This window comes from Lithobates pipiens, unplaced genomic scaffold (assembly GCF_037356315.1).
Source record: "Lithobates pipiens isolate NorthernLeopardFrog02 unplaced genomic scaffold, aLitPip1_a1.2 Scaffold_8, whole genome shotgun sequence".
NCBI classification, from domain to species: Eukaryota; Metazoa; Chordata; class Amphibia; order Anura; family Ranidae; genus Lithobates; species Lithobates pipiens.
The window spans coordinates 542,766,296-542,788,949 of record NW_027507903.1 but is presented as its reverse complement, the minus strand read 5'-3'; the positions used below and the strand labels follow the sequence as shown (position 1 = coordinate 542,788,949).

Here is a 22,654-nt window from a genome sequence, read left to right as displayed (position 1 = left end):
GTGTGTATGCAACATCACTTCCGGACCGGGTCTGGAATGAATCCGTCTGAATAACTCCGACGGATTTGGTCGTCGGAATCTCCGATCGTGTGTACAAGGGCTTATTGTTTCATTTTAAGCATTATTAAAATCACTGCTCCCGAAAAAATGTCAGTTTTTAAAACATTTTTGTTTGCATTGATACATGCCCCCTGGGGCAAGACTCAGGTCCCCAAACACTTTTTATGGCAATAACTTGCATATAAGCCTTTAAAATGAACACTTTTGATTTTTCATGTTAATGTCCCATAAACTTTAACAATGTTCCGGAAGCTTTCGAATTTGCCCCGAACACCACATATTGTTCGTTGTTCACAGAACATCCGAACAATCAAAGTTCGGCCCCAACTTATGCTCGGGCTGAACCGTTCACCCATCCCTACTGTGGAGAAGCTGCAGAGATCCACAGCTCAGAGAATCTGTATACAGAACAACTATTAGTCATGCATCCACAAATGTTGTCTTTATGGAAGAGTGACAAGAAGAAAGCAATTGTTGAAAGAAAGCCATAAGAAGTCTTGTTTGCAGTTTGTGATACGCCATGTGGGGGACACAGCAAACATGTGGAAGAAGGTGCTCTGGTCAGATGAGACCACAATTGAACGTTTTGGCCTAAAAGCAAAATGCTGTATGTGGCGGAAAACTAACACTACACATCACCCTGAACACGCCATCCCTACCATGAAACACGGTGGTGGCAGCATCATGTTGTGGGGATGCTTTTCTTCAGCAGGGACAGGGAAGCTGCTCAGAATTGATGAGAGGATATATGAGCCAAAAACAGGGCAATCTTAGAAGAAAACCTGTTCGACTTTGTAAAAGACTTGAGACTGGGGCGGAGATTCACCTTCCAGCAGGACAACAACCCTAAACATACAGCCTGAGCTACAATGGAATGGTTTAGATCAAAGTATATTCATGTGTTAAAATGCAGACTTGCAGCTGTAATTGCAGCAAAAGGTGGTTCTACAAAGTATTGACTCAGGTGGGCTGAATACAAATGCACCCCACAATTTTCACATATTTATTTGTAAACAATTTTGAAAATCATTTATCATTTTCCTTCAACTTCACAATTATGTGCCACTTTGTGTTGGTATATCACATAAAATCCCAATAAAATACATTTACGCTTTTGGTTGTAACATGGCAAATGTGGAAAATTTCAAGGTGTATGAATACTTTTTCAAGGCGCTGTATCCATAAATTTAATTGTAATGTGTAAAATATCAGTTTCTATTGTTTTAGCAGTGTGAATGTAATATTTTCTCTAACATTTGATCCTAAGACAAAAAAAGCCGTAAGAACATTCCACCAGAAGAGTTGAATTGGTTCTAAGGGTAGATGGTTTTATTTTATTTTATTTTGTTACCTTATTAGAGTACAGTTGTGCTCATAAGTTTACATACCCTGGCATAATTTATGATTTCTTGGCCATTTTTCAGAGAATATGAATGATAACACAAAAACTTTTCTTTCACTTATGGTTAGTGTTTGGCTGAAGCCATTTATTATCAATCAACTGTGTTTACTCTTTTTAAATCATAATGGCAACAGAAACTACCCAAATTACCCTGATCAAAAGTTTACATACCCCAGTTCCTAATACCGTGTATTGCCCACTTTAACATCAATGACAACCTGAAGTCTTTTGTGGTATTTGTGGATGAGGCTCATTATCTTCTCAGATGGTAAAGCTGCCCATTCCTCTTGGCAAAAAAGCCTCCAGTTTCTGTAACTTCTTGGGCTGTCTTGCATGAACTGCATGTTTGAAATCTCCCCAGAGTGGCTCAATGATATTGAGGTCAGGAGACTGAGATGGCCATTCCAGAACCTTCACTTTATTCTGCTGTAGCTAATGACAGGTCAACTTGGCCTTGTGCTTTGGATCATTGTCATGTTAGTACGTCCCATGCGCAACTTCCTGGCTGATGAATGCAAATATTTCTCCAGTATTTTTTGATAACATACTGCATTCATCTTGCCATCAATTTTGACCAAATTTCCTGTGCTTTTGTAGCTCACACATCCCCAAAACATCAGCGAGCCACCTCAGTGTTTCACATTAGGAATGGTGTACCTTTCATCATAGGTCTTGATGACTCATCTCCTCTTGTGCTAGAAGGTTTTAGGCTTGTCTCTGTGATTAAAACGACTAAATCAATAAAGTTGCGCTACGGACTGATTCTGTGACTGTTACAAACAGGAAAAAATAAAAAATCCTGAGCAAATTCTTAAAGGGTTAAAGCTGTCTATGCCAAGATCCTCCTCCTTTGCATAAAGGAGGGGGCAAGAAGTTAGAAAATTAAAATTAAGCTTTGGTGCTAAAACCCTATTTATGTGCATCTAAGTGCGTACAAATGAGTGTTTTTAAAATTATTCGAAAAACTGTTCATGTTTAGCAAAAATATTACTAATATGTCCAGTGTAGGTGCTGATTTACTTATATCAGTGTGGGTGCTGGTTTACCATATACAGTGCCTTGCGAAAGTATTCGGCCCCCGTGAACTTTTCAACCTTTTGCCACATTTCAGGCTTCAAACATAAAGATATAACATTTTTATTTTTGTGAAGAATCACCAACAAGTGGGACACAATTGTGAAGTGGAACAAAATCTATTGGATTTTTGAAACTTTTTTAACTAATAAAAAAATGAAAAGTGGGGCGTGCAAAATTATTCGGCCCCCTTGCGTTAATACTTTGCAGAGCCACCTTTTGCTGCGATTACAGCTGCAAGTCGCTTGGGGTATGTCTCTATAAGTTTTGCACATCGAGAGACTGAAATTCTTGCCCATTCTTCCTTGCAAAACAGCTTGAGCTCAGTGAGGTTGGATGTAGAGCGTTTGTGAAGTTTTCAGCTCTTTCCACAGATTCTCGATTGGATTCAGGTCTGGACTTTGACTTGGCCATTCTAACACCTGGATACGTTTATTTGTGAACCATTCCTTTGTAGATTTTGCTGTATGTTTGGGATCATTGTCTTGCTGGAAGAAAAATTTCCGTCCCAGTTTCAGGTCTTTTGCAGACTCCAACAGGTTTTCATCCAGAATGGTCCTGTATTTGACTGCATCCATCTTCCCCTCAATTTTAACCATCTTCCCTGTCCCTGCTGAAGAAAAGCAGGCCCAACCCATGATGCTGCCACCACCATGTTTGACAGTGGGGATGGTGCGTTGAGGGTGATGAGCTGTGTTGCTTTTACGCCAAACATATTATTTTGCATTGTGGGCAAAAAGTTTGATTTTGGTTTCATCTGACCAGAGCACCTTCTTCCACATGTTTGGTATGTCTCCCAGGTGACTTGTGGCAAACTTTAGACGAAACTTTTTATGGATATCTTTGAGAAATGGCTTTCTTCTTGCCACTCTTCCATAAAGGCCAGATTTGTGCAGTGTACGACTGATTGTTGTCCTATGGACAGACTCTCCCACCTCAGCTATAGTTCTCTGCAGTTCATCCAGAGTGATCATGGGCCTCTTGGCTGCATCTCTGATCAGTCTTCTCCTTGTCTGAGCTGAAAGTTTAGAGGGACGGCCAGGTCTTGGTAGATTTGCAGTGGTCTGATACTCCTTCCATTTCAAAATGATCGCTTGCACAGTGCTCCTTGGGATGTTTAAAGCTTGGGAAATCTTTTTGTATCCAAATCCGGCTTTAAACTTCTCCACAAGAGTATTACGGACCTGCCTGGTGTGTTCCTTGGTCTTCATGATGCTCTCTGCGCTTTCAACAGAACCCTGAGACTATTACAGAGCAGGTGCATTTATACAGAGACTTGATTACACACAGGTGGATTCTATTTATCACCATCAGTCATTTAGGACAACATTGGATCATTCAGAGATCCTCGCTGAACTTCTGGAGTGAGTTTGCTGCACTGAAAGTAAAGGGGCTGAATAATTTTGCACGCACCACTTTTCAGTTTTTTATTTGCTAAAAAAGTTTAAAATATCCAATAGATTTTGTTCCACTCCACAATTGCGTCCCACTTGTTGGTGATTCTTCACAAAAAATAAAAATGTTATATCTTTATGTTTGAAGCCTGAAATGTGGCAAAAGGTTGAAAAGTTCAAGGGGGCCGAATACTTTCGCAAGGCGCTGTATATTACTGTGTGATGCTGTATATATGTTTTCTGCTAAAATACACACAGGTACCAGATAAACAAAAATAAACAACAACATTTTTTTTACAATTGTGCAAAAAATACTCTAAGAAAAGTGCTGATTAACAATCTTAGACAAGTGTCGTGCAACTTCTTGTGCAAGAAAAAATAGTGTGGAATAATTGTGCGGAAAACACAAGAAGAATGTCCTTCAATATGCAAAAAAGTTTATCCAAAATCGCATCCTGAAGTTGCTAGACAATCGCATGTAGCAGTATTTCTAGAGCTGGTAGTAGGATAAGGGGACTAGTGCAGGAAGACTAAGGGCATTCCTCCCCGGTGCGCCACTCAGTGCTGTGAGAATATATTTGCGCTCACCAGATAAAACACCCTCAGAGGGTTAGCCGAGCCTCCACAGTATAAGCCACTGTGCTGCTTTTTGGACTCTGCTACTGATGTGCTGGGGGAATGTTTGTCCTTCACTTCCAAGTGTGTTCCATGGTTAGGTACATGAAGGAGGAGATAAAAGTATATCTATAGTGCAAAACCGTTTTATAACCTTTTTATTTCATATAAAAGAAAATGACTCACAATGCAGTTAAAATTCGATCGCGTGTGTATAACAGCTACGCCGGCCGCTGCTGCTGCTGACAGTGTAAAGGTGCACGTCTCTGGCCAGACCATTTTTATTTATTTTATTACTTTTTATTACTACACTTTCCCTTTTTTTTTTATCACTTTTATTCCTATTGCAAGGAATGTAAATATCCCTTGTGATAGAAATAAGCAGTGAGAGGTCCTCTTCATGGAGAGATGTGGGGTCCAGAAGACCCCACATCTCTCCTCTACAATGTGAAGCATTGGATAAACCCCCCAAAAAACACTAATCTAGTGCTTTAAAAAAATGGCATTGTTTACATTCGGCCGGAATGGGAAGTGGCGTCATGACATCGCTCCTGTCCTCCTAGCCCATAGGGATGAGCGGAAGCCATCTTTCCTTCGCTCATCTCTGTTGCCAGCTGCCGCAACTGCCGGATCAGTTCCCGGGCTAACCGATCGTCCAAGCAAGCCCAACAACCACTGGGAAACAGCAGGAGGAGGGGGGAGATCCAGCAGTGAATCCGCTGCTCTGACCACTTTTATCGATTAGAGAATCGCCAGATGGAAAAAAAATCAGTATTGGGGTTATGGCATATTGCTGCAGCCATAACCGTGGTATTCCACTGCCAACCGAGGATGTCATTTGTCTATGGCCTGTTTGGCAAGAAAATAGTCTTAACACTATAGGGTTTAGAACATTTCACCAGAAAAAATAAATGTTGTACTCTGTACAAAGTGTATGGAGATTCCTGTGGTCATGACCAACATTTTAATTAATGCAATGAGTGAAGTGCTATACAGAATTGATACAGTGTTGCTGTGACAGAATTTAACTTCTGGTTGAATGTTTTTAGTGCATAGTGTTAAGTTATTTTCTTAGTTGGATCGAATGTTCTTAAGGCTTTTTTGCTTAAGATTGAATGTTAGGGAATGTTACATCTGCCCCATCAAAGGCAACGAATAGAAACAGATTTTTCATACATATTATAAACATTATGGGTATGATATGTCATTTTTTTATTTTTTTATAAATAGACCCCATAGTGTGTATCCACCCAGTGTGTTCACTGTGCTTTTCAATCAAGTGACAATATAGTCAATCCAACTGAGACATTACAGGGCATACATGTATGCAAATCAAAACAAACAATAAATAGAAGAGGACACCACAAGAGCGCAGACACAATGAGGAATGGCTCAGGGATAAGTGTGTTGAAACGTCCGCCTCCTCATCTGTAGACTTGTGTAACCTGTTTGCTCATGTGAGTCTTTATAAAGCCAGACATCCCCAGCATGATATACAGAACTCATTTTCTCTCTGCAAGGAGTGAACACAGGAACATAACATAGACCATGCTTTGGGCTGCACTACTCCTCTTGGCACTGCCACACTGCCAGGTGCTAGGTGAGTCTGGGGCACTGCCCTATAGGAAGGTCTCCTATAGTTATTGTATAGTGGAAGGCAGCTATTGGAAATCTGTTCTGTTTGCTACTGCAAAAATAGACTGCTTGTTGGTGAAACCTAATTTATAGCACACTGAATTCATAGTTTAACAATAAAGTAGTTGAATCTTATCACCCATGTAGCCCTAGAGATTAACTTTTTACAAAGCTGTCATGTGTGAATAGAAGATAAAATGTCAATGGCTTGCTGGGACATCGTAATATAGTCTGGGGTGAATTGATAAGTGTATTTCCGTGTTTGAATTGCGTAAATGTTAATTTTAAAGTCCATGTATTGTTTGCAATGAAAGTGCATATAGACTTTGTTTCTCTAGCAGTAGATCAGATTACAGCAATCAATGGGCAGCCTCCAGGCGTTGGGATTGTGTGATAACAAGGTATGCAGGCTACAATTTTCTACTTGTCTTAGTAACAGGATTTCATTCCTCTGACACACCCAAACCTGGAGAGCTGAGTTTGTCCCTGGAAATATTCTTTGTGCTTGAGATTTTTCAAATATGACATCCAGTGGTGTGACAGTAGCAATAGAAGCCCATGTGGCTGTTATGGGGCCTGGGGTAGGAGGGGGTCCCATTACAAGAAGCTGCTTCCGGTACTAAAGGGCTGAAACTAGGCTTTAGGTTGCTAGTCATATATTCATTTCTGAGCAGTAAAGCATTTGCTTAGCTGTGTTAGGCTGGCCAGAAATGGTACAAATGTATTTCCTGCAGCCATGGGTGTTGATGGGAGAATCTGCAATTGTCTTGCTGCCCCTCCCGGAAGAAGACAGTGATTATTGCTAGTGGCTATAGCAGCCACTAGCAATAATCACAAGAGAATCCGGCAGGCTGATCGACTTGGAACATTCAGCCTGCCCATTAACGGTTCAAATCTTGGCCAGTTCCTGATGAACTAAGTGTAGATGTATTACCCTCTGCTAAAGACTGAAATTAACCTTTTAAGACTAAAGTAGTCAAGAATCCCAGTCAAAAAAATATGGCAATCCACTGCCTCGCACCACCAATAGGCCAATAGAACTTAGTGAAATGTCAGCGTGACACTTCATTAAAATTTGTTGAAAAACAAAAAATGAACAGTACAATCTGGCAATCGCATTGGATTGGCACTGCTGTTATGCAGTTGTGCCACCAGCCGCTGCATTGTAACACAACAGCTGGTGATATATGGACCCTTAAAAAAGTTAGGGTTTACTGTATTAAGAGTATAGATTAACATACTATAAAGAAAATCGGGCAAACATTTTCTTCCGAGGAACTTTCATACGATTTTCTGATAGTGTGTATACAACTTTCGACAGCCCATTCCGACCTTCCAAACAAAAATTTCCGAAGGGACAAACGTTAACGTTTTTCTCATATGGGAACAGAACCAATGTTTTTTTGTTTAACATGTATTGTTTTCGTACAGGAAATATTCAAAAGACTCTGCAAGATCAGAAACAACAAATAACATAATCATTACTAAGGCAGTGAAACTGATCAAATCACCTGTGCAAAATAATGGAAATCCTGAAAACATGACCTGTTGGGGGTACTTGAGGACTGGAGTTGATAAACATTGACACCATGACCCGCTGCAGATCGCAACTGATCGTGGGTTTCCCTTACCCGCATTCTAGGGTGAACCTAGCTGAAGGTTCCATTCACACTGGTGTGACTTGTCATGCAACTTTGGACATCAAAGTCACATGACAAGTTGTTTTCCAATGGTAACCATTCATATATGTGCAACTTAAAGTTGCAGCAAGTTCATGCACTACTTTGGTCCGATTTTCTTTCAACTTGAGGGCTATAGACTTTAATGTTAACCCTCAAAAGTTGCATGAAAGTAATACCTGAATGCTATACAAAGCAGCAGTTGTCCATGATTACTGGTCAAAGCCAAAGTCGTATCCAAGTTGCACCCATCCAAATTTGTGTCAAATTTGCACTCTAAAGTTGGATCAGCTTTAGAGTCAAACAATTTTAAATGGAGCCTTAAGAATAGCACTTAAATTGCAAATCATTTTTTTTAAATATTATACTGTAATTGGGTATAGCCACCATCTTGTTCAATAAAATATGGTAAAGCTTTGATATTTTAGTTACAGGTAAAGGCAGCCCAAGTCAGCCCCTGGCTTCTATGTTTTGGAAGCTCCAACAGCAGGATCTGTGTGGAATAATCTGCCTCCCTTCCTGTCTACCTGGAAATTTTGTCTCTGTTTCCGCCCAGCTCTGCATGTTCCAACACCTCCCGAGTGTTCTCTATATCTATAGGATAAAATCTATTGAAAATCCAGAAAGGAAAGGAAGACCCCCCTCATAGCATGATTAGCATAGCAAATCAGACAGATAGAGAAATTAAATTTCAGAGATCTAACCCCCCAAAAAATATAAAAAACTGTCAGAAAACTCCAAAATCTTAAAAGCAGATTTCAGATTATTTGGAATTAAAGTTTAAAGGAAAATTTGTAATGTTTTTTTTTTTGTTTTTTTTAACCACTTCAGCCCCGGACCAATTGTCAGCCTAAGGACCAGAGGTCTTTTTACAATTTCGCACTGCACTGCTTTAACTGGTAATTGCGCGGTCATGAAATGTTGTACCCAAACTAAATTTGAGTCCTTTTCTTCCCACAAATAGAGCTTTCTTTTGATGGTATTTGATTGCCTCTGCGATTTTTATTTTTTACGATATAAAGGAAAAAGAGTGAAAATTTTGAAAAAATAAATATTTTCTACTTTTTGTTATAAGAAAAATCAAATAAACTAAATTTTAGTCATACATTTAGGCCAAAATGTATTCAGCCACATGTCTTTAGTAAAAAAATGTCAATAAGCGTATATTTATTGGTTTGCGCAAAAGTTATAGCGTCTACAAACTAGAGTAAATTTTCTGGAATTTACACAGCTTTTAATTTATGACTGCCTATCTCATTTCTTGAGGTGCTAAAATGGCAGGGCAGTACAAACCCCCCCAAATGACCCCATTTTGGAAAGTAGACACCCCAAGGAAATTGCTGAGGGGCATGTTGAGCCCATTGAATTTTTTTTTTTGTCCCATGTGATTGAATAATGACACAAAAAAAAAAAGTTTACAAAAAGTTGTCACTAAATGATATATTGCTCACACAGCCATAGTTATATGTGGAAGTGCACACCAAAATATATTCTGCTGCTTCTCCTGAGTACGGGGATACCACATGTGTTGGACTTTTTGGGAGCCTAGCCATGTACGCGACCCCGAAAACCAATCACTGCCTTCAGGATTTCTAAGGGTGCAAATTTTTGATTTCACTCCTCACTACCTATCACAGTTTCGAAGGCCATAAAATGCCAAAATAGCACAACCCCCCCCCCCCCCATGACCCCATTTTGGAAAGTAGACACCCCAAGCTATTTACTGAGAGGCATGTTGAGTCCATGGAATATTTTATATTTTGCCACAAGTTGCGGGAATATTACAAACTTTTTTTTTTTGCACAAAGTTGTCACTAAATGATATATTGCTCACACATGCTATGGGCATAAGTGAAATTACACCCCAAAATAAATTCTGCTGCTTCTCCCGAGTACGGGGATACCACATGTGGGGGACTTTTTGGGAGCCTAGCCACGTATGGGACCCCGAAAACCAAGCACCGCCTTCAGGATTAAAGTATAAAACGCTACTAAAAAAAACTGTTAGCGATCGCAGGGATCAGGCCTGACTCTGTGATCGCTGCAGTTATGTGTTTAGTATTTTGTAAGTGACAGTGATCGATCGATACTGCAGGTGCTAGCAGGCATCTGGGCTGATCCCGTTAACAATGCGTTTTTTTGGCACCCTAAACTGCTGGGGACGCTAGTATAGATCTGATCAGATCAGATATTGATCTGTTCAGATTCTATACCACTACGGGAGGTGTATGATTTGCATGTGGGTGTTAGCGGTACTGGCACTAACCTAGCGCTGCCTGGGGCGACGCAGACCCTGACCCTAAAACCTAATTGATACCACCCACCGAGCGATCAGGGGGTTAAACCTTTATTGGGTAATAAATGGTGGGTGCCCTGATGCTATAAGAAGCAAACTAACTAACCAGAGTCACCCGTAACACGTATACGGTGATCACTGGTGAAAGGGTTAACTAGGGGCAATCAGGGGGTTAAAACCTTTATTAGGTAGTATATGGGGGTCCCGGACGCTATATAAAAACCTGACGGGGAACCTAAATAACTAACTGGCTAACCAGCGTCACCAGTGACACTTATGCGGTGATCTCTGGTGAAAGGGTTAACTCTAGGGGCAATCAGGGGGTTAAAACCGCTATTGGATAGTATATGGGGTACCTAATGCTATAAAAACCTGGCGGTGAACCTAAAAAAATAACTAGCTACCTAGCGGCACCAGTGACACTAATGCAGCGATCAGAAAAGATTGCTTAGTGACACTGGCAAAAGGGGGTGAAAGGGTTAACTCTAGGGGCAATCAAGGGGTTAAACCTTTATTGGGGGGTAGGGGGCTACCCTGGACCTAACACTAACTGCCCTAACACTTTTTACTGTCACAACTGACACTAAATGCAGCGATCAGTAAATAAATGATCACTGCAATCAGTGACACTGTGACTGGGAGGGGGGGGGATCGGGGGGTGATTTGTGTGCCTATGTGTACCTACGTGTCAGCGTAGTGTTGGTGCACTTACTATGTCCTCTCCTCGCAGTCCGGTCAAAAAGACCGCCCCGAGGAGAATGACATCACTTCCTCCTGCCTGTGTTTACACTAGCTTCTCATTCGCCAGGAGCGATCAAAAGGGGATGGCCAGAAACCAACGGCCATCCCCTCATCCCGGATCACTCCTGAAGCGAAACGGACCGCCGCAGCCAACGGGAGGGGGTCCCCTCATCCGCTGGAAGGCAAGCACGTACGGGTACGTGCTTGTGCCTGTACATGCCATTCTGCCGATGTAGAATTACATGCGGCGGTCCTTAAGTGGTTAAAATAGTGTCATTAGTACAGTGACAGTGCATATGTTTAGCACTGATCACTGTATTAGTGTCACAGTCCCTACTATAAGTCACTGATTACTAGTAAAAATAAATAAATAAAAATTCCAGTAAATATATCATAGATTGTAGTCATTATACGTTTTGTGCAAACCAATCCATATACGCTTATTGGGATTTTTTCCCAAAAATGTGTAGCAGAATACATATTGGCAGAAATTCATGAAGAAGTGGGTTTTTTTTGTTTTTATTTTATATCTTTTATAGCAGAAAAGGAAAATATATTGTTTTTTTTATCAACATTTTCATTTTTTTTTCTTTTTAGTTTATAATGCAAAAAATAAAAAAACACAGAGGTATTTGAATACCACCAAAAGAGAGCTCTATGTGTTATACATCTCATTTGGGTACAGTGTTGTATGACTGTGCAATTGTCAGAATAACTCAGTGCTGTTAAAAAAAAAAAAAAAAATTATCACAAAGGGGGGCAAGTGGTTAATGCAGGGAATGCATTAAGGTAAAAACAATGTCATGACTTTACAAGCACTGGGATCCTAACAAGCTGGAATCAGTTTGAAAACACCAATAATTCAGCGAAAAGGTTTTCATGTCTTTTGTGACGAAATATGATTGGGAAGTAAATTGTATGATAGTTTTTTTGCAATTTTTGTGTTTTACTCATTAATAGCAATTTCTATTTTTGTCTTATATTACACTTGGTATATTTGTTCAGTTTGTCACACATCTAGTGACATTGTAGGTATTGAAGTGCATGTAAAGCCAAAACTTCTTTTTTCATTTTAGATAGTAGGAAAGGGGTGAGGGGTGTGTGTGTGTGTGTGTGTGTTTTTTGTTTTTTTGTTTTTTTGCCATCTGTAGCCAATGGAGAGGCTATCCTTCAAATCTGTTTTGTATATACAACAGAAAGTGTGAGAAAATATGTGAGCGAAAAGCATTGGAAATCCCCCTCAGAGTTGTCACAGGAACATTTGTTCCCTCTTGGAAGACTTCCCTACTCTTCCTATTCTGGTGACCACTCAAACATTTTGCATTTTCCCTGACTTAGGGCATATATTTGCCATTGGGGGGTGGTAAAAACACTTGGTTAAGCCACATTTTTACCCCCCCCCCCAACCGCTCCCCTTAAGCTGCAAATGCAACCAGATGGGTGTTGTACACATGTCATGACCATGATGGTTTTTCCCTGCAGCCACAGCAAAAATGATTCTCCTGTTGGCTTCAGCAGACAGTAGCCCCACTAAATGCAACCCATTCAAGTGAATGGGGCCATGCCACAACTGCGCAAAATGCATTTATTTTTTTGGGGATTTTTTTTTTTTTGAGTGACAGAGATGAGCTCATCACTGTGCTGTTCATTCATAGGCTGGACAAAAGGGGCAGAGGAAGGAACACAGGCACCTCATCTGTGCCAATCAGTACCCCCAGCCAGTGCCACCTGTTGCCTCCTGCCAGTGTCCACCAGTGCCACCAATCAATTCCCACAAGTTACACCTATCAATGCTCACCAGTGGTGCCAATCAGTGCCCATCACTGCCGCCTCATCAGCGCACATCAATGAAGGAGAAAAATTACCCGTTTGCAAAATTTTATGACAAAATATAAAAGTCAGTCTTCTTCAATTTTTTTATTTTTTTTTAACAAAAAATAAAAACTGCAAAGGTGATCTAATACCACCAAAAGAAAGCTCTATTTGTGGGGAAAAAATGATAAAAATGTCATTTGGGTACAGTGTTGTATGACCGCACAATTGTTATTCAAAATGCATCAGCTCTGAAAGCTGAAAATTGGTCTGGACAGGAGGGGGGTTTAAGTGCCCAGTAAACAAGTGGTTAAAATTTAATATTACATCAAAATCTGGTTTTGTTATTTTCTCTTTTTAAATGGGATAGTTATTTTTATCTTGCTGTGTGTTTTTTGAATTAAGGATTATTTGTGAATGGCTGAAGCCTTGTTTGCTAGGATAGGTAGTATTTTATCATTTCTTGGTTGGAGTTCCTTGGTGCTTTTTATAAAGGTGTACATTTTAGATGTGTAAGGTCAGCAGCACAGTGTCCATTAGACCCCTTTCACACTGGGGCCATGGCTGCATTCACGGTAAAGCGGCGCTTGTTTTAGCGGAGCTTTCGGACGCTAGCAGTGCGCTTTTAACGCCAAAGAAGGGGTTAAAAACTACCGTGTTGCCCCGCTTCAGAAGCGCTGCCTATTCATTCCAATGGGCAGGGCGTTTTGGGAGCGCTAAATACAGTGCTTCCAACCCACCTCAAAGATGCTGCTTGCAGGACTTTTCGGAAATGTCCCGCGAGCGCACCGCCCCAGTGTGAAAAGTGCCACTTAAATGAATGGAAGGCGGTTTTCAGATGCTTAGGCCCAGTGTGAAAGGGGTCTTAACATTACTTGACAGTGTTGGCTGTTCTGAGACTTCTGAGATCCCTTTGGTTTATATCGTGGTTTTCATGGTGGGGGAAGATATGGTAGCTTCTACGTAAAGTAAGTTCCTTGAAAGGACATTGCTCAATCGCTGCATAGTCTGGGTAGTTCCTAAGATATGTGCTTGTTTTCTTTCCCTTTGGCACTTTTTACCATCTATGGAGCAATATCATCAGGATGACTGTGCCAGGCAGAAATTATGATTCATGCACAGGAGTGGGTGATATGACTTGCAGTGATATAACATTACAATGATTTTGGATACAGAGAATTGTTACTAACTTCCTTTTGTTTCTGTGGTCAGTCTAAGGCTACCTTCACACTGGGGCATTGTGGGCGCTGGTGGTAATGCGCTGCTATATTTAGCAGCGATTTACCGTCATTTTAGTGGCGCTATGCGGCCGTTAACGGGGCAGTTTTAACCCCCCGCTAGCAGCTGAAAAAGGGTTAAAACCGCGCGCAAAGCAGCACTGCGCCATTGTTTTCAATGGGAAGGGGCGCTTTAGAAGCGGTAAATACACCGCTCCTACAGCGCTTCAAAGATGCGGCTTGCAGGACTTTTTTGACCACCCTGCAAGCGCACAGCTCCAGTATGAAAGCCCCCGGGGGTTTCACACTGGAGACACAGCTGCGGCTGTTTCAGGGCGCTATTTGTAGCACTTTAGCTCCTGGAAAGTGCCTCAGTGTGAAAACAGCCTTAGGCTACTTTCACACTGGAGCATTGGGGGCATGCGCTGTAATCTTTAGTGGCGCTTTTCTGCCTTTTTGCGGTGCTTTTGTCCACTAGCGAGATGCTTTTAACCCCCGCTAATGGCCGAAAAAGGGTTAAAAGTGCCTGCAAAGCGCTGCACTTTGCCGGCACTTCAGCAGCGCTGCCCATTTATTTCAGTGGGCAGGGGCACTGTAGGAGCGGTGTTTACACCGCTCCTACAGCGCCTCAAAGATGCTGCTTGCAAAACTTTTTTTAGTGTCCTGCTAACGCATGGCCCCAGTGTGAAAGCCCCCCGGTCCATCAGGAAAAAACAGAATGCACACAAATGTCACACATGTAACAATTGTTTCCATTCTGATCCAACTCGGTCTAGGATCCCCAGATACGACAGAAAGGAATGCTCCTATATGAAAGAGGCTGTAGTGATAAATCCTGATTGGTCATTATGATTCACCTTGGTGTATAACTTTTTCTAGGCAGTTGGCTAGTTCTCTGGTGGGGGGGTTTAAATCCAACATTTGGAGAGATATTGGAAAGCTTGATTTGGGTAATAGAGTATTTAACTCCTAACCTAATGTCACATACACACGATCGGATTTTCTGTCTGAAAAATCTTGGATGGTTTTTCTAACAGAATTCCACTCAAGCTTGGCTTGCATACACACGGTCACACAAGTTCTCTTAACTTTCTACCGTCAAGAACGTGGTGGCGTACACTACGATGAGCCGAGAATATTAAGTTCAGTGCTTCCGAGCATGCGTCAAATTGTTTCCGAGCATGTGTAGGAATTTTGCACGGCATAATTGCTACAGATGATCAGAACTTTTTCCGTCGGAAAAATAGAGAACCTGCTCTCAATCTTTTGCTGGCGAAAATTCCGCCAGCAAATGTCTGATAGAGCATGCATGCGGTTGGAATTTCCGACCAAAAGCTCACATCAGACTTTTGCTGGCGGAATTTCCGATTGTGTGTATGGGGCATAAGTGTAAAACAAATCTAAATGCCTAAGCACAATTTTGCAACTTTGACATGTGTTAGTAAAACCGTAAATATCATCAAAACTACTTTGTGCATCCAGGTGGATTATACCTTGTTTTTTTTAGGACAAATTGGGCTTTCATTTGGTGGAAAATGGTAATGGATATCTCCCTGATAATTTTTATTTTTTTTTTATTATCAAAGGTAAACTGGGTCAAAACCGTAAAAAAATATTTTATTTAGCTGTACATTTCTTGCAACTACCACCAAAGAACACCTCAAATTCAATTCTCCTGCTCCTGACGATCGCAGAAATACCACATATGTGTATGCTGTTAGGTTAGTTGTTGTTTGTACCCGTAGTACAGCCCAAAAACAATGGCGCGCATTTTCCCTTATTTTTTTTTCTATCCTACCTTAAATACACTGACACTGATACTAACTTAAAAAAAAAAATCTGTAAAAGAAAAAATACTGATCCTGACCTTTTGCACTGACCTAGATCAAACCGTGATCTAGGTATCTTTTAATTTTTTTTTTTTATTGTTATTTATTTTTACACACACTATTTATTTAGAGGGAGCGAGAGAGAGAATAAGTATCTATTTCCTCCATTCACAGAGAAGGAAAACATGGGGATGGGCTTCACAGTGACTGACCACTGTGATAACCAATTGGAGGATATCAAAGCAATCAGGTGACCCGGAATCAGGAGATCCAGGTCCCAATCATTAGTACTGGGCTCCCGCTGAGACCCTGGTCTCTGTGCTGAGTACAGTATGCGTTGTGCTCCCAGCACAAAGCGATATATGCAAATATGCAGCCCCATGGAAAAAAAAACAGCCCATATTTGTGTACGGTCGGCATCAATTGGTTAAAGAGGAACTTCAGGTTTTTTGTTTTGTTTTTTATACTGCAGCTGCTGAGTTTTAAACATCAGGTACTTAACAGTGCCTGGAGTCCAATGCTGTCTTCTCACAGCCAGTTCTTCTGTTCTTCTTGCTTCGGATCTCTAGTGCTACCATCTTGGATATAGGTCCCCACTATTCATGCACAAGCCCACATGGCACACTGTGAATGGTACTGCAGCCTCCTAGGGCATGTGACATCTCCCAGGAGGCTACGTAAGGGGAGGGGGTGAGGCAGGCCATCATTGCCTAGCCAAGGAGTGGGCACATATAAAAATCAGTACTTCCTTTCCCCCCAAAAAACTGGAACTCAATTACAGGCTGGAGGGAGGAAGCAAACAAGCACTACTGTATTTCACTTTTTGAGTGAAGTTCTACTTTAAGGAGGGTTCCAGTGCAAGAAGCTTCGTCAATTATGTTTGAGGAGAAGTACAGAGACATATTATATGTATATTTCTAAGACTGTCTATTCATGGTGCTTTATTATTGGGAGCTTCCATGATGACCTATGTCAGATGCGTCTTAGTCTTGTGCACACAGATATGCAAGTGAACTATGTGGTAGAAATTCAGTAAAAAATCTGGATTTTGTTGCACCCGAAAAATGTTTTTCACTGTGATCATTGATCAAGAATCATTGCAAAATCATATTCTACAAATGCATATAGCTTGAGTCAGCTCAAAGTGCTTTAGTTATTTCCTGGATATAAATACATATTACTCAGCATTTTACTTAATATATAGAAATAGTCATATCCGCCCATACCTTTTTTGGATGAACTTAAAAGTAAAGGCTAAACTCCAGGGGATCCAGCACTGTGCAGGAAGTTATCCCATTTATGACTAGTTCTCAGCACAGACACTTACCTGTCCAGGGATCCAGCAATGTCCTCACCTGAGCCAATTCTTCAATTGGCTTTGGGTGCAGTCGCTGGCATCTCAAGTAAGGGAAACAGGAAGTGAAGCCTAGCGGCTTCACAGCCAGTTTCCTACTGCACATGCGCAAGCTGTGCTGCGCCTTGTGAGTCATCCTGTAGTCCTCTTGGACCTGTGACGTGTCCCAGAAGATGGGGGGGGGGTTGCATGTGAGAGATAGTGTAAGGTTTTTAAAGCACTATTGGAATTTGTCACCCATGTTGTTAATGTTGCCTGAATTAGCTGGTAGTTCTGAAGGGAACCACTGCAAAAAAGGTTGAGGGATTTCCTCTTGCTTGTTCTGTCTAAGTCTAGACAGGAATTGAATGATTTTCCCTTCACATGTTGTTCTGTCTGACTCTTATTAAAAAGAAAGGAAGTTCATTAGTTGAAAATTTGAGAGGGCTTTATCCTTCCCCATTCTATCTAAAACCAGCAATATAATTGTCTGAGATGAACAGTTTTGCACGGTTGTACAGGCTCCTCTCCAGTAACGAAATGACTTATTCTGCTTTCACTGCACACTGTGAGCTTCTCACTGACACTGACCTTTCCCTTTTACTTAATGCATTTTAGTTCTTTCAGTCATAGTGGCCTGGCATCTCATGTGCCTAGGGCAGCCCACATGCAGTCTGCTTAGGAATGCCTACTACTGCCTACTGTACTGACATCAGGGCAGGGTGCTGTTATATTTTTAGGAAGCTATATACGGCCTCCTACCAGTCATGATCTGCTGTATTGCATAGAGAAGCAAGGATGTCCAGTGATGACACTGCTGGGGTTGAAACAAAGTATGTAATAAAAACAGATTGTTTATTTTTTATGGAAAAAAATTATTAGAAAATTGAGGGAGGAACCAGGAAACGCAAAATATAAGAAAGTTAAATTACAACTTAAACCACATAAGGACCAAGCCTGATTTTTACTCTTGGTGTTTACAAGTTAAAATTATTATTTTTTTTTTTTTGCTTGAAAATTACTTGGAACCCCCAAACATTATATATTTTTTTCAGATACCCTAGAGAATAAAAAGGTGGTCGTTGCAATACTTTGTCATACCGTATTTGCGCAGTGGTCTTACAAACAAATTTTCTTTGGAAAAAAAAGACACTTTTTTCAAATTAAGAAAGCAGTAAAGTTAGCTCAATTTGAAAACAAAATACCAGTTTATGAACTCTTTCCTATGAATACCATTGGTAACATGCCCCAATTTTACTGGCCTAGCAGTAAACCATGGCCAGGTAGCAACCATGCCTACTGAGGCTTTAGGCAACATGCACATCTATAGGGCACTTGATAAACCACAAGGTACCTGCATATACCCTACCGGTTCTTATGTGATCCTACATGTATCAAGGTCTCCGGCCCTGTCCAGTCTAATGAGGACCTCCCGAGGCCAAAGATAGCTGACATCCTTCAATATGTAGTGGGTTGTGAGGCATAGCGGGTACAAAGATGGTGAAAGTCATTGGGAGCCAGACTCTTCTTGTATGTAAAAGAAATTCTTTTGAAAGTCCTTTTTGTATTTTTGGGGGAAAGGGGGTTAGAGCCAGAACACCCTTAAATTGGAGGGCCAACATCGTGGGCACCAGGGGCGTAACTATAGGGGGTGCAGCAGTCGCAACCGCAACCGGGCCCTGTGGTGCAGGGGGCCCATGCAGCCCCCTCTACATATGGCCGGCAGCAGCATAGGCAGCTAGGGGTACCAGTGAACCATGCACACGGGTGGCTGGAGATGCAGGGTGACTAGCAGAGCTCCATGCTCGACTATCGCACTGGCTGCTCTTTAGTTGTACATTCCCCGCATGACCTGTGTCCTCAGCCGGCTCCTCAGAGTACCCCTCTCCTGCTCCATGCATTGCCGCTCAGTCCGATGTCTGTTCTCCCCAGCCAGAGTTCCCCCCCCCCCCCCCGAGTCCGGACCACACTGCACTGCATACTTCTCCCGGGTAAACAAACTTTAAGCACACAGATGCAGTTCAGCCCTATGAGAGCCGGCTCCCCGGAGGACACTGCAGGCTTGTCTGCCAGCCCCCCTCCTCCCCCGTCATACACAGATGATGAAAGGTCTTTCTGGGAGATATGCTGATCACCCGTCCAGCACACTGGATGGATCCCAGGCCAACATGGATGAGTGTGCGGCCTACAGCTTGGTCATGGTGAGTGAGAGGATCCCATCCCCCACACACCATTACATACCCCCTCCATCTCCCCCTGGGGACAGGGACCCCTTCTCACGTGGGGACAGGGACCCCTCCTCACGTGGGGACAGGGACCCCCACCTCCTCTGGGGACAGGGACCCCTTCTCACCTGGGGGCAGTAACTTCATCTGCCCTGGAGAAAAGTACCTCATCAACTTCTGGGGATGGGGACCCCATCCTGCCTAGGGACAGTGCCCCAATGGGGCACCTAAAAATTTAAAAAAAATTATAAAAAAAAATGAATGATACCAGTGGTGGAACTACAGGGCTCACAAAGGTCATACCTGTGACCACGCCCTGGAGTTCCCCCGCCGGACTCGGAGGGAAGGGCCCTGGCTGGGGTTCAGGGGGGCCCTTCATGGTTTCTTGCATCAGGGCCCTGAAGGTTCTAGTTACGCCACTGGTGGGCACCCTGGACAGGTAAGTGCGCTTATTAAAAGTCAGCAGCTACAGTGTTTGTCAGCTTCCCTTCTACCTCCAACCACTGACAGGTTCTATGGCCGGCAGAACAGTCACTTTTGGTTGGACTGCAAGCCACAATCCCAACCCTGTGATGCCCTCTTACTTCTGGATAGGCCCTCACACAGCCTGGCAGCCAGATGCCCCCGGGTTGGCCCAATCTCTGGCCTAGCAGCCCAGGGCTTTTGACACACATCCACCAAGACAGCTGTACAGGTGGCACCGAACATCGATCACCTGACCTCACCTAAATATGTAGGTCCTCCCAGCAGGCCAAGGGATTAAAGAAAGCCCCTACCTATTGACTGAGATACCCATAACCTGACCTTGGGTTGCCCTTCTCATATCTAGTACCACCATGTTCCCGGCCACGTAGTGGTAGAAGAGAAAAGTGCAACAAGGCCATACTTGGGGAGAAATCAATAGATCACTATCAATCGACCCAAGATGATTACTCTTGGCAAGTACATTTGTGAGGCGCAACCCTGACTAAACCCTAGGGTGCTACATACACAGCCAGGGGTCCCCCAATATGGGTGTGTGATGTAAAAATATAGAGATGAGCTACAGCTTGCAGTTTTGGAACTTCTCTTTATTATCACACAATGCAGACTGCTGATGCATTTTATTGTGGAATGGCATGAAGAGGGAGTAAGTGACAGAGCTTTGACTTCTGCAGGTATAAGATGCAAGCAAGCAAAGTTACAACGTTTTCCTACTCCTCCCTGTTTTCATCATATTCCCCTTTTTTTTTTCTGGCTTTTCGGCTTATTCTGACTAATGAAGCTCATGGTCAGAAACTAATGTTTTGGGTTTTTTTTTCTTCCTTAGCAATACATGGACTCCCAAGGGGGCTGAATTATGAAGTTGTCTTTCCAGAGAAAATCCATTCTTGGCACAAGAGGGACACAGAGGTAAGATGTACCTACATAATTATGCTCTGATAGATCTGCATCGGTTTCTTGTTAAACATTGTACTCTGATCTGTCTTGTGTTACATTAGAAATAAACCTCTAAATTGATATATATCAACTATATATATCAACTTTGCCACTGATACGATAAGCTGATTTTGCTTGAAAATCTAGGCCCAGGATTTCACTTCTGGAAACCAAGGTACTGATACATTGGAATATATGCAGTGTAACCATACAGCTTGTGTCATTGGGTCCAAAGCCCTACTCCATAGATGCCATTGTTTCCATGCACTGCTTTGATAAAGGTCAAAAAGCCTGCAACCTCTGTATGCCCTTTGTAATAAATGGTTTTATATTAGGCCCTATTTATCTGATACTCCGGTGGTTCTGCACTTGCATCTGCCAAAAGGGGCATAACGTTTTTGGATGGCTCAGCCCACTGTCCTGAAATGCAGAATAATCCACACATTTTTGGAATACCGTATATACTCGAGTATAAGCCGAGATTTTCAGCCTCTTTTTTGAGGCTGAAAGTGCCCCCCTCGGCTTATACTCGAGTCATCGCTGTCTGCCCGCTCGATCAGCGCGTCGAGCAGACAGACAGCGGCCATTCTATTCAAAAGCCGCGCCTCCGGCTCCGCCTTCGCCTGTGATAGGCGGAACACTGAATTTCCCAGCAGCCTGTGTTCCGCCTATCACGGACATCGTATCATCCTCGTACTACGGACGAGGATGATACGACGTCAGTGATAGGCGGAACACAGGCTGCTGGGAAATTCAGTGTTCCGCCTATCACAGGCGAAGGAGGAGGCGCGGCTTTTGAATTTTACAATGGCCGCCGAAGAGGGCACGGGACGGAGGCAAGGCAAGGCAAGGCAAGGCACGGCACGGCACGGCACGGCACGGGACGGGACGGGACGGGGGCAAGGCAAGGCACGACACGACGGCACGGCACGGGACGGAACGGAGGCAAGGAGGCAAGGCACGGGACGGAGGCTCGGGACAAAGGTAGGCTGGACACACACACACACACACACACACACACACACACACACACACACACACACACACACACACGGATACACACACACACAGGGATGGGTGGATGGATGGAGACACACACAGGGATGGATGGATGGATGGAGACACACACACACAGGGATGGATGGATGGATGGATGGAGACACACACACACAGGGATGGATGGATGGATGGACACACACACACACAGGGATGGATGGACGGACACACAGGGATGGACGGACACACAGGGATGGACGGACACACAGGGATGGACGGACACACACACAGGGATGGACAGGCATGTCTCACCCTCGGCTTATACACGAGTCAATAAGTTTGCCAGTTTTTTTGGGGGTAAATTGGGGGCCTCGGCTTATATTCGGGTCGGCCTATACTCGAGTATATACGGTATGTGATATAATGAGACATGTGAGTAACTGTAACTGTTCTAAGAAAGCTTTACTGTGCTATGGTTGAGATATATACAAATAGCAAATAGAGATTTGAGAGGATCTGGAATCCATGGATATGTAGCACCCTCTATCTAAAGGTAGGTGCTAAAGTAGCATTTTTCTAGCTGCAGGGCTCAGGTGCAGGTAAATTAAGACAGGCCTGTGTGTTTTGATCTGGGAATGGGAGTGTTAGTATAGTGGGGGGTGTGGCCACCTGTACTCTGGCTCAGAGATCCTCCCCTGCTTTCACAAGGATTGTTCTGGAAAGGAGGTTGGACTTGAGACCTGAGTGGCAGGCAGCTCATTTGAGGAGCCCTGACCAGTCATTAACTTTTGTTGGCAGGGGGCAGGCCTCCCATATAAGCCGGGGAGGGGTTGTGGAGCATAGGAAAGACAGCATGGAGTGCTGAGGTGCTGTACCAGGCGGCCCCACGTGGGGATGCGCCGCATGCGGAGGAGGAATGGAGGAGCT

At 42.9% G+C, this 22,654-nt stretch overlaps 1 protein-coding gene across 1 annotated transcript in view; it reads left to right on the top strand.

Moving 5' to 3' along the window:
- The first annotated feature begins 5,985 nt into the window (after positions 1-5,985).
- Positions 5,986-22,654, top strand: part of LOC143960814 (zinc metalloproteinase-disintegrin-like VLAIP-B) — a 109,104-nt gene continuing 92,435 nt past the window's right edge. The window contains exons 1-2 of the mRNA XM_077469736.1: positions 5,986-6,145; positions 20,622-20,704. Coding sequence (XP_077325862.1) covers positions 6,094-6,145; positions 20,622-20,704 — 135 coding nt within the window. The 5' untranslated portion in view covers positions 5,986-6,093. The remainder of the gene's footprint in view (positions 6,146-20,621; positions 20,705-22,654) is intronic.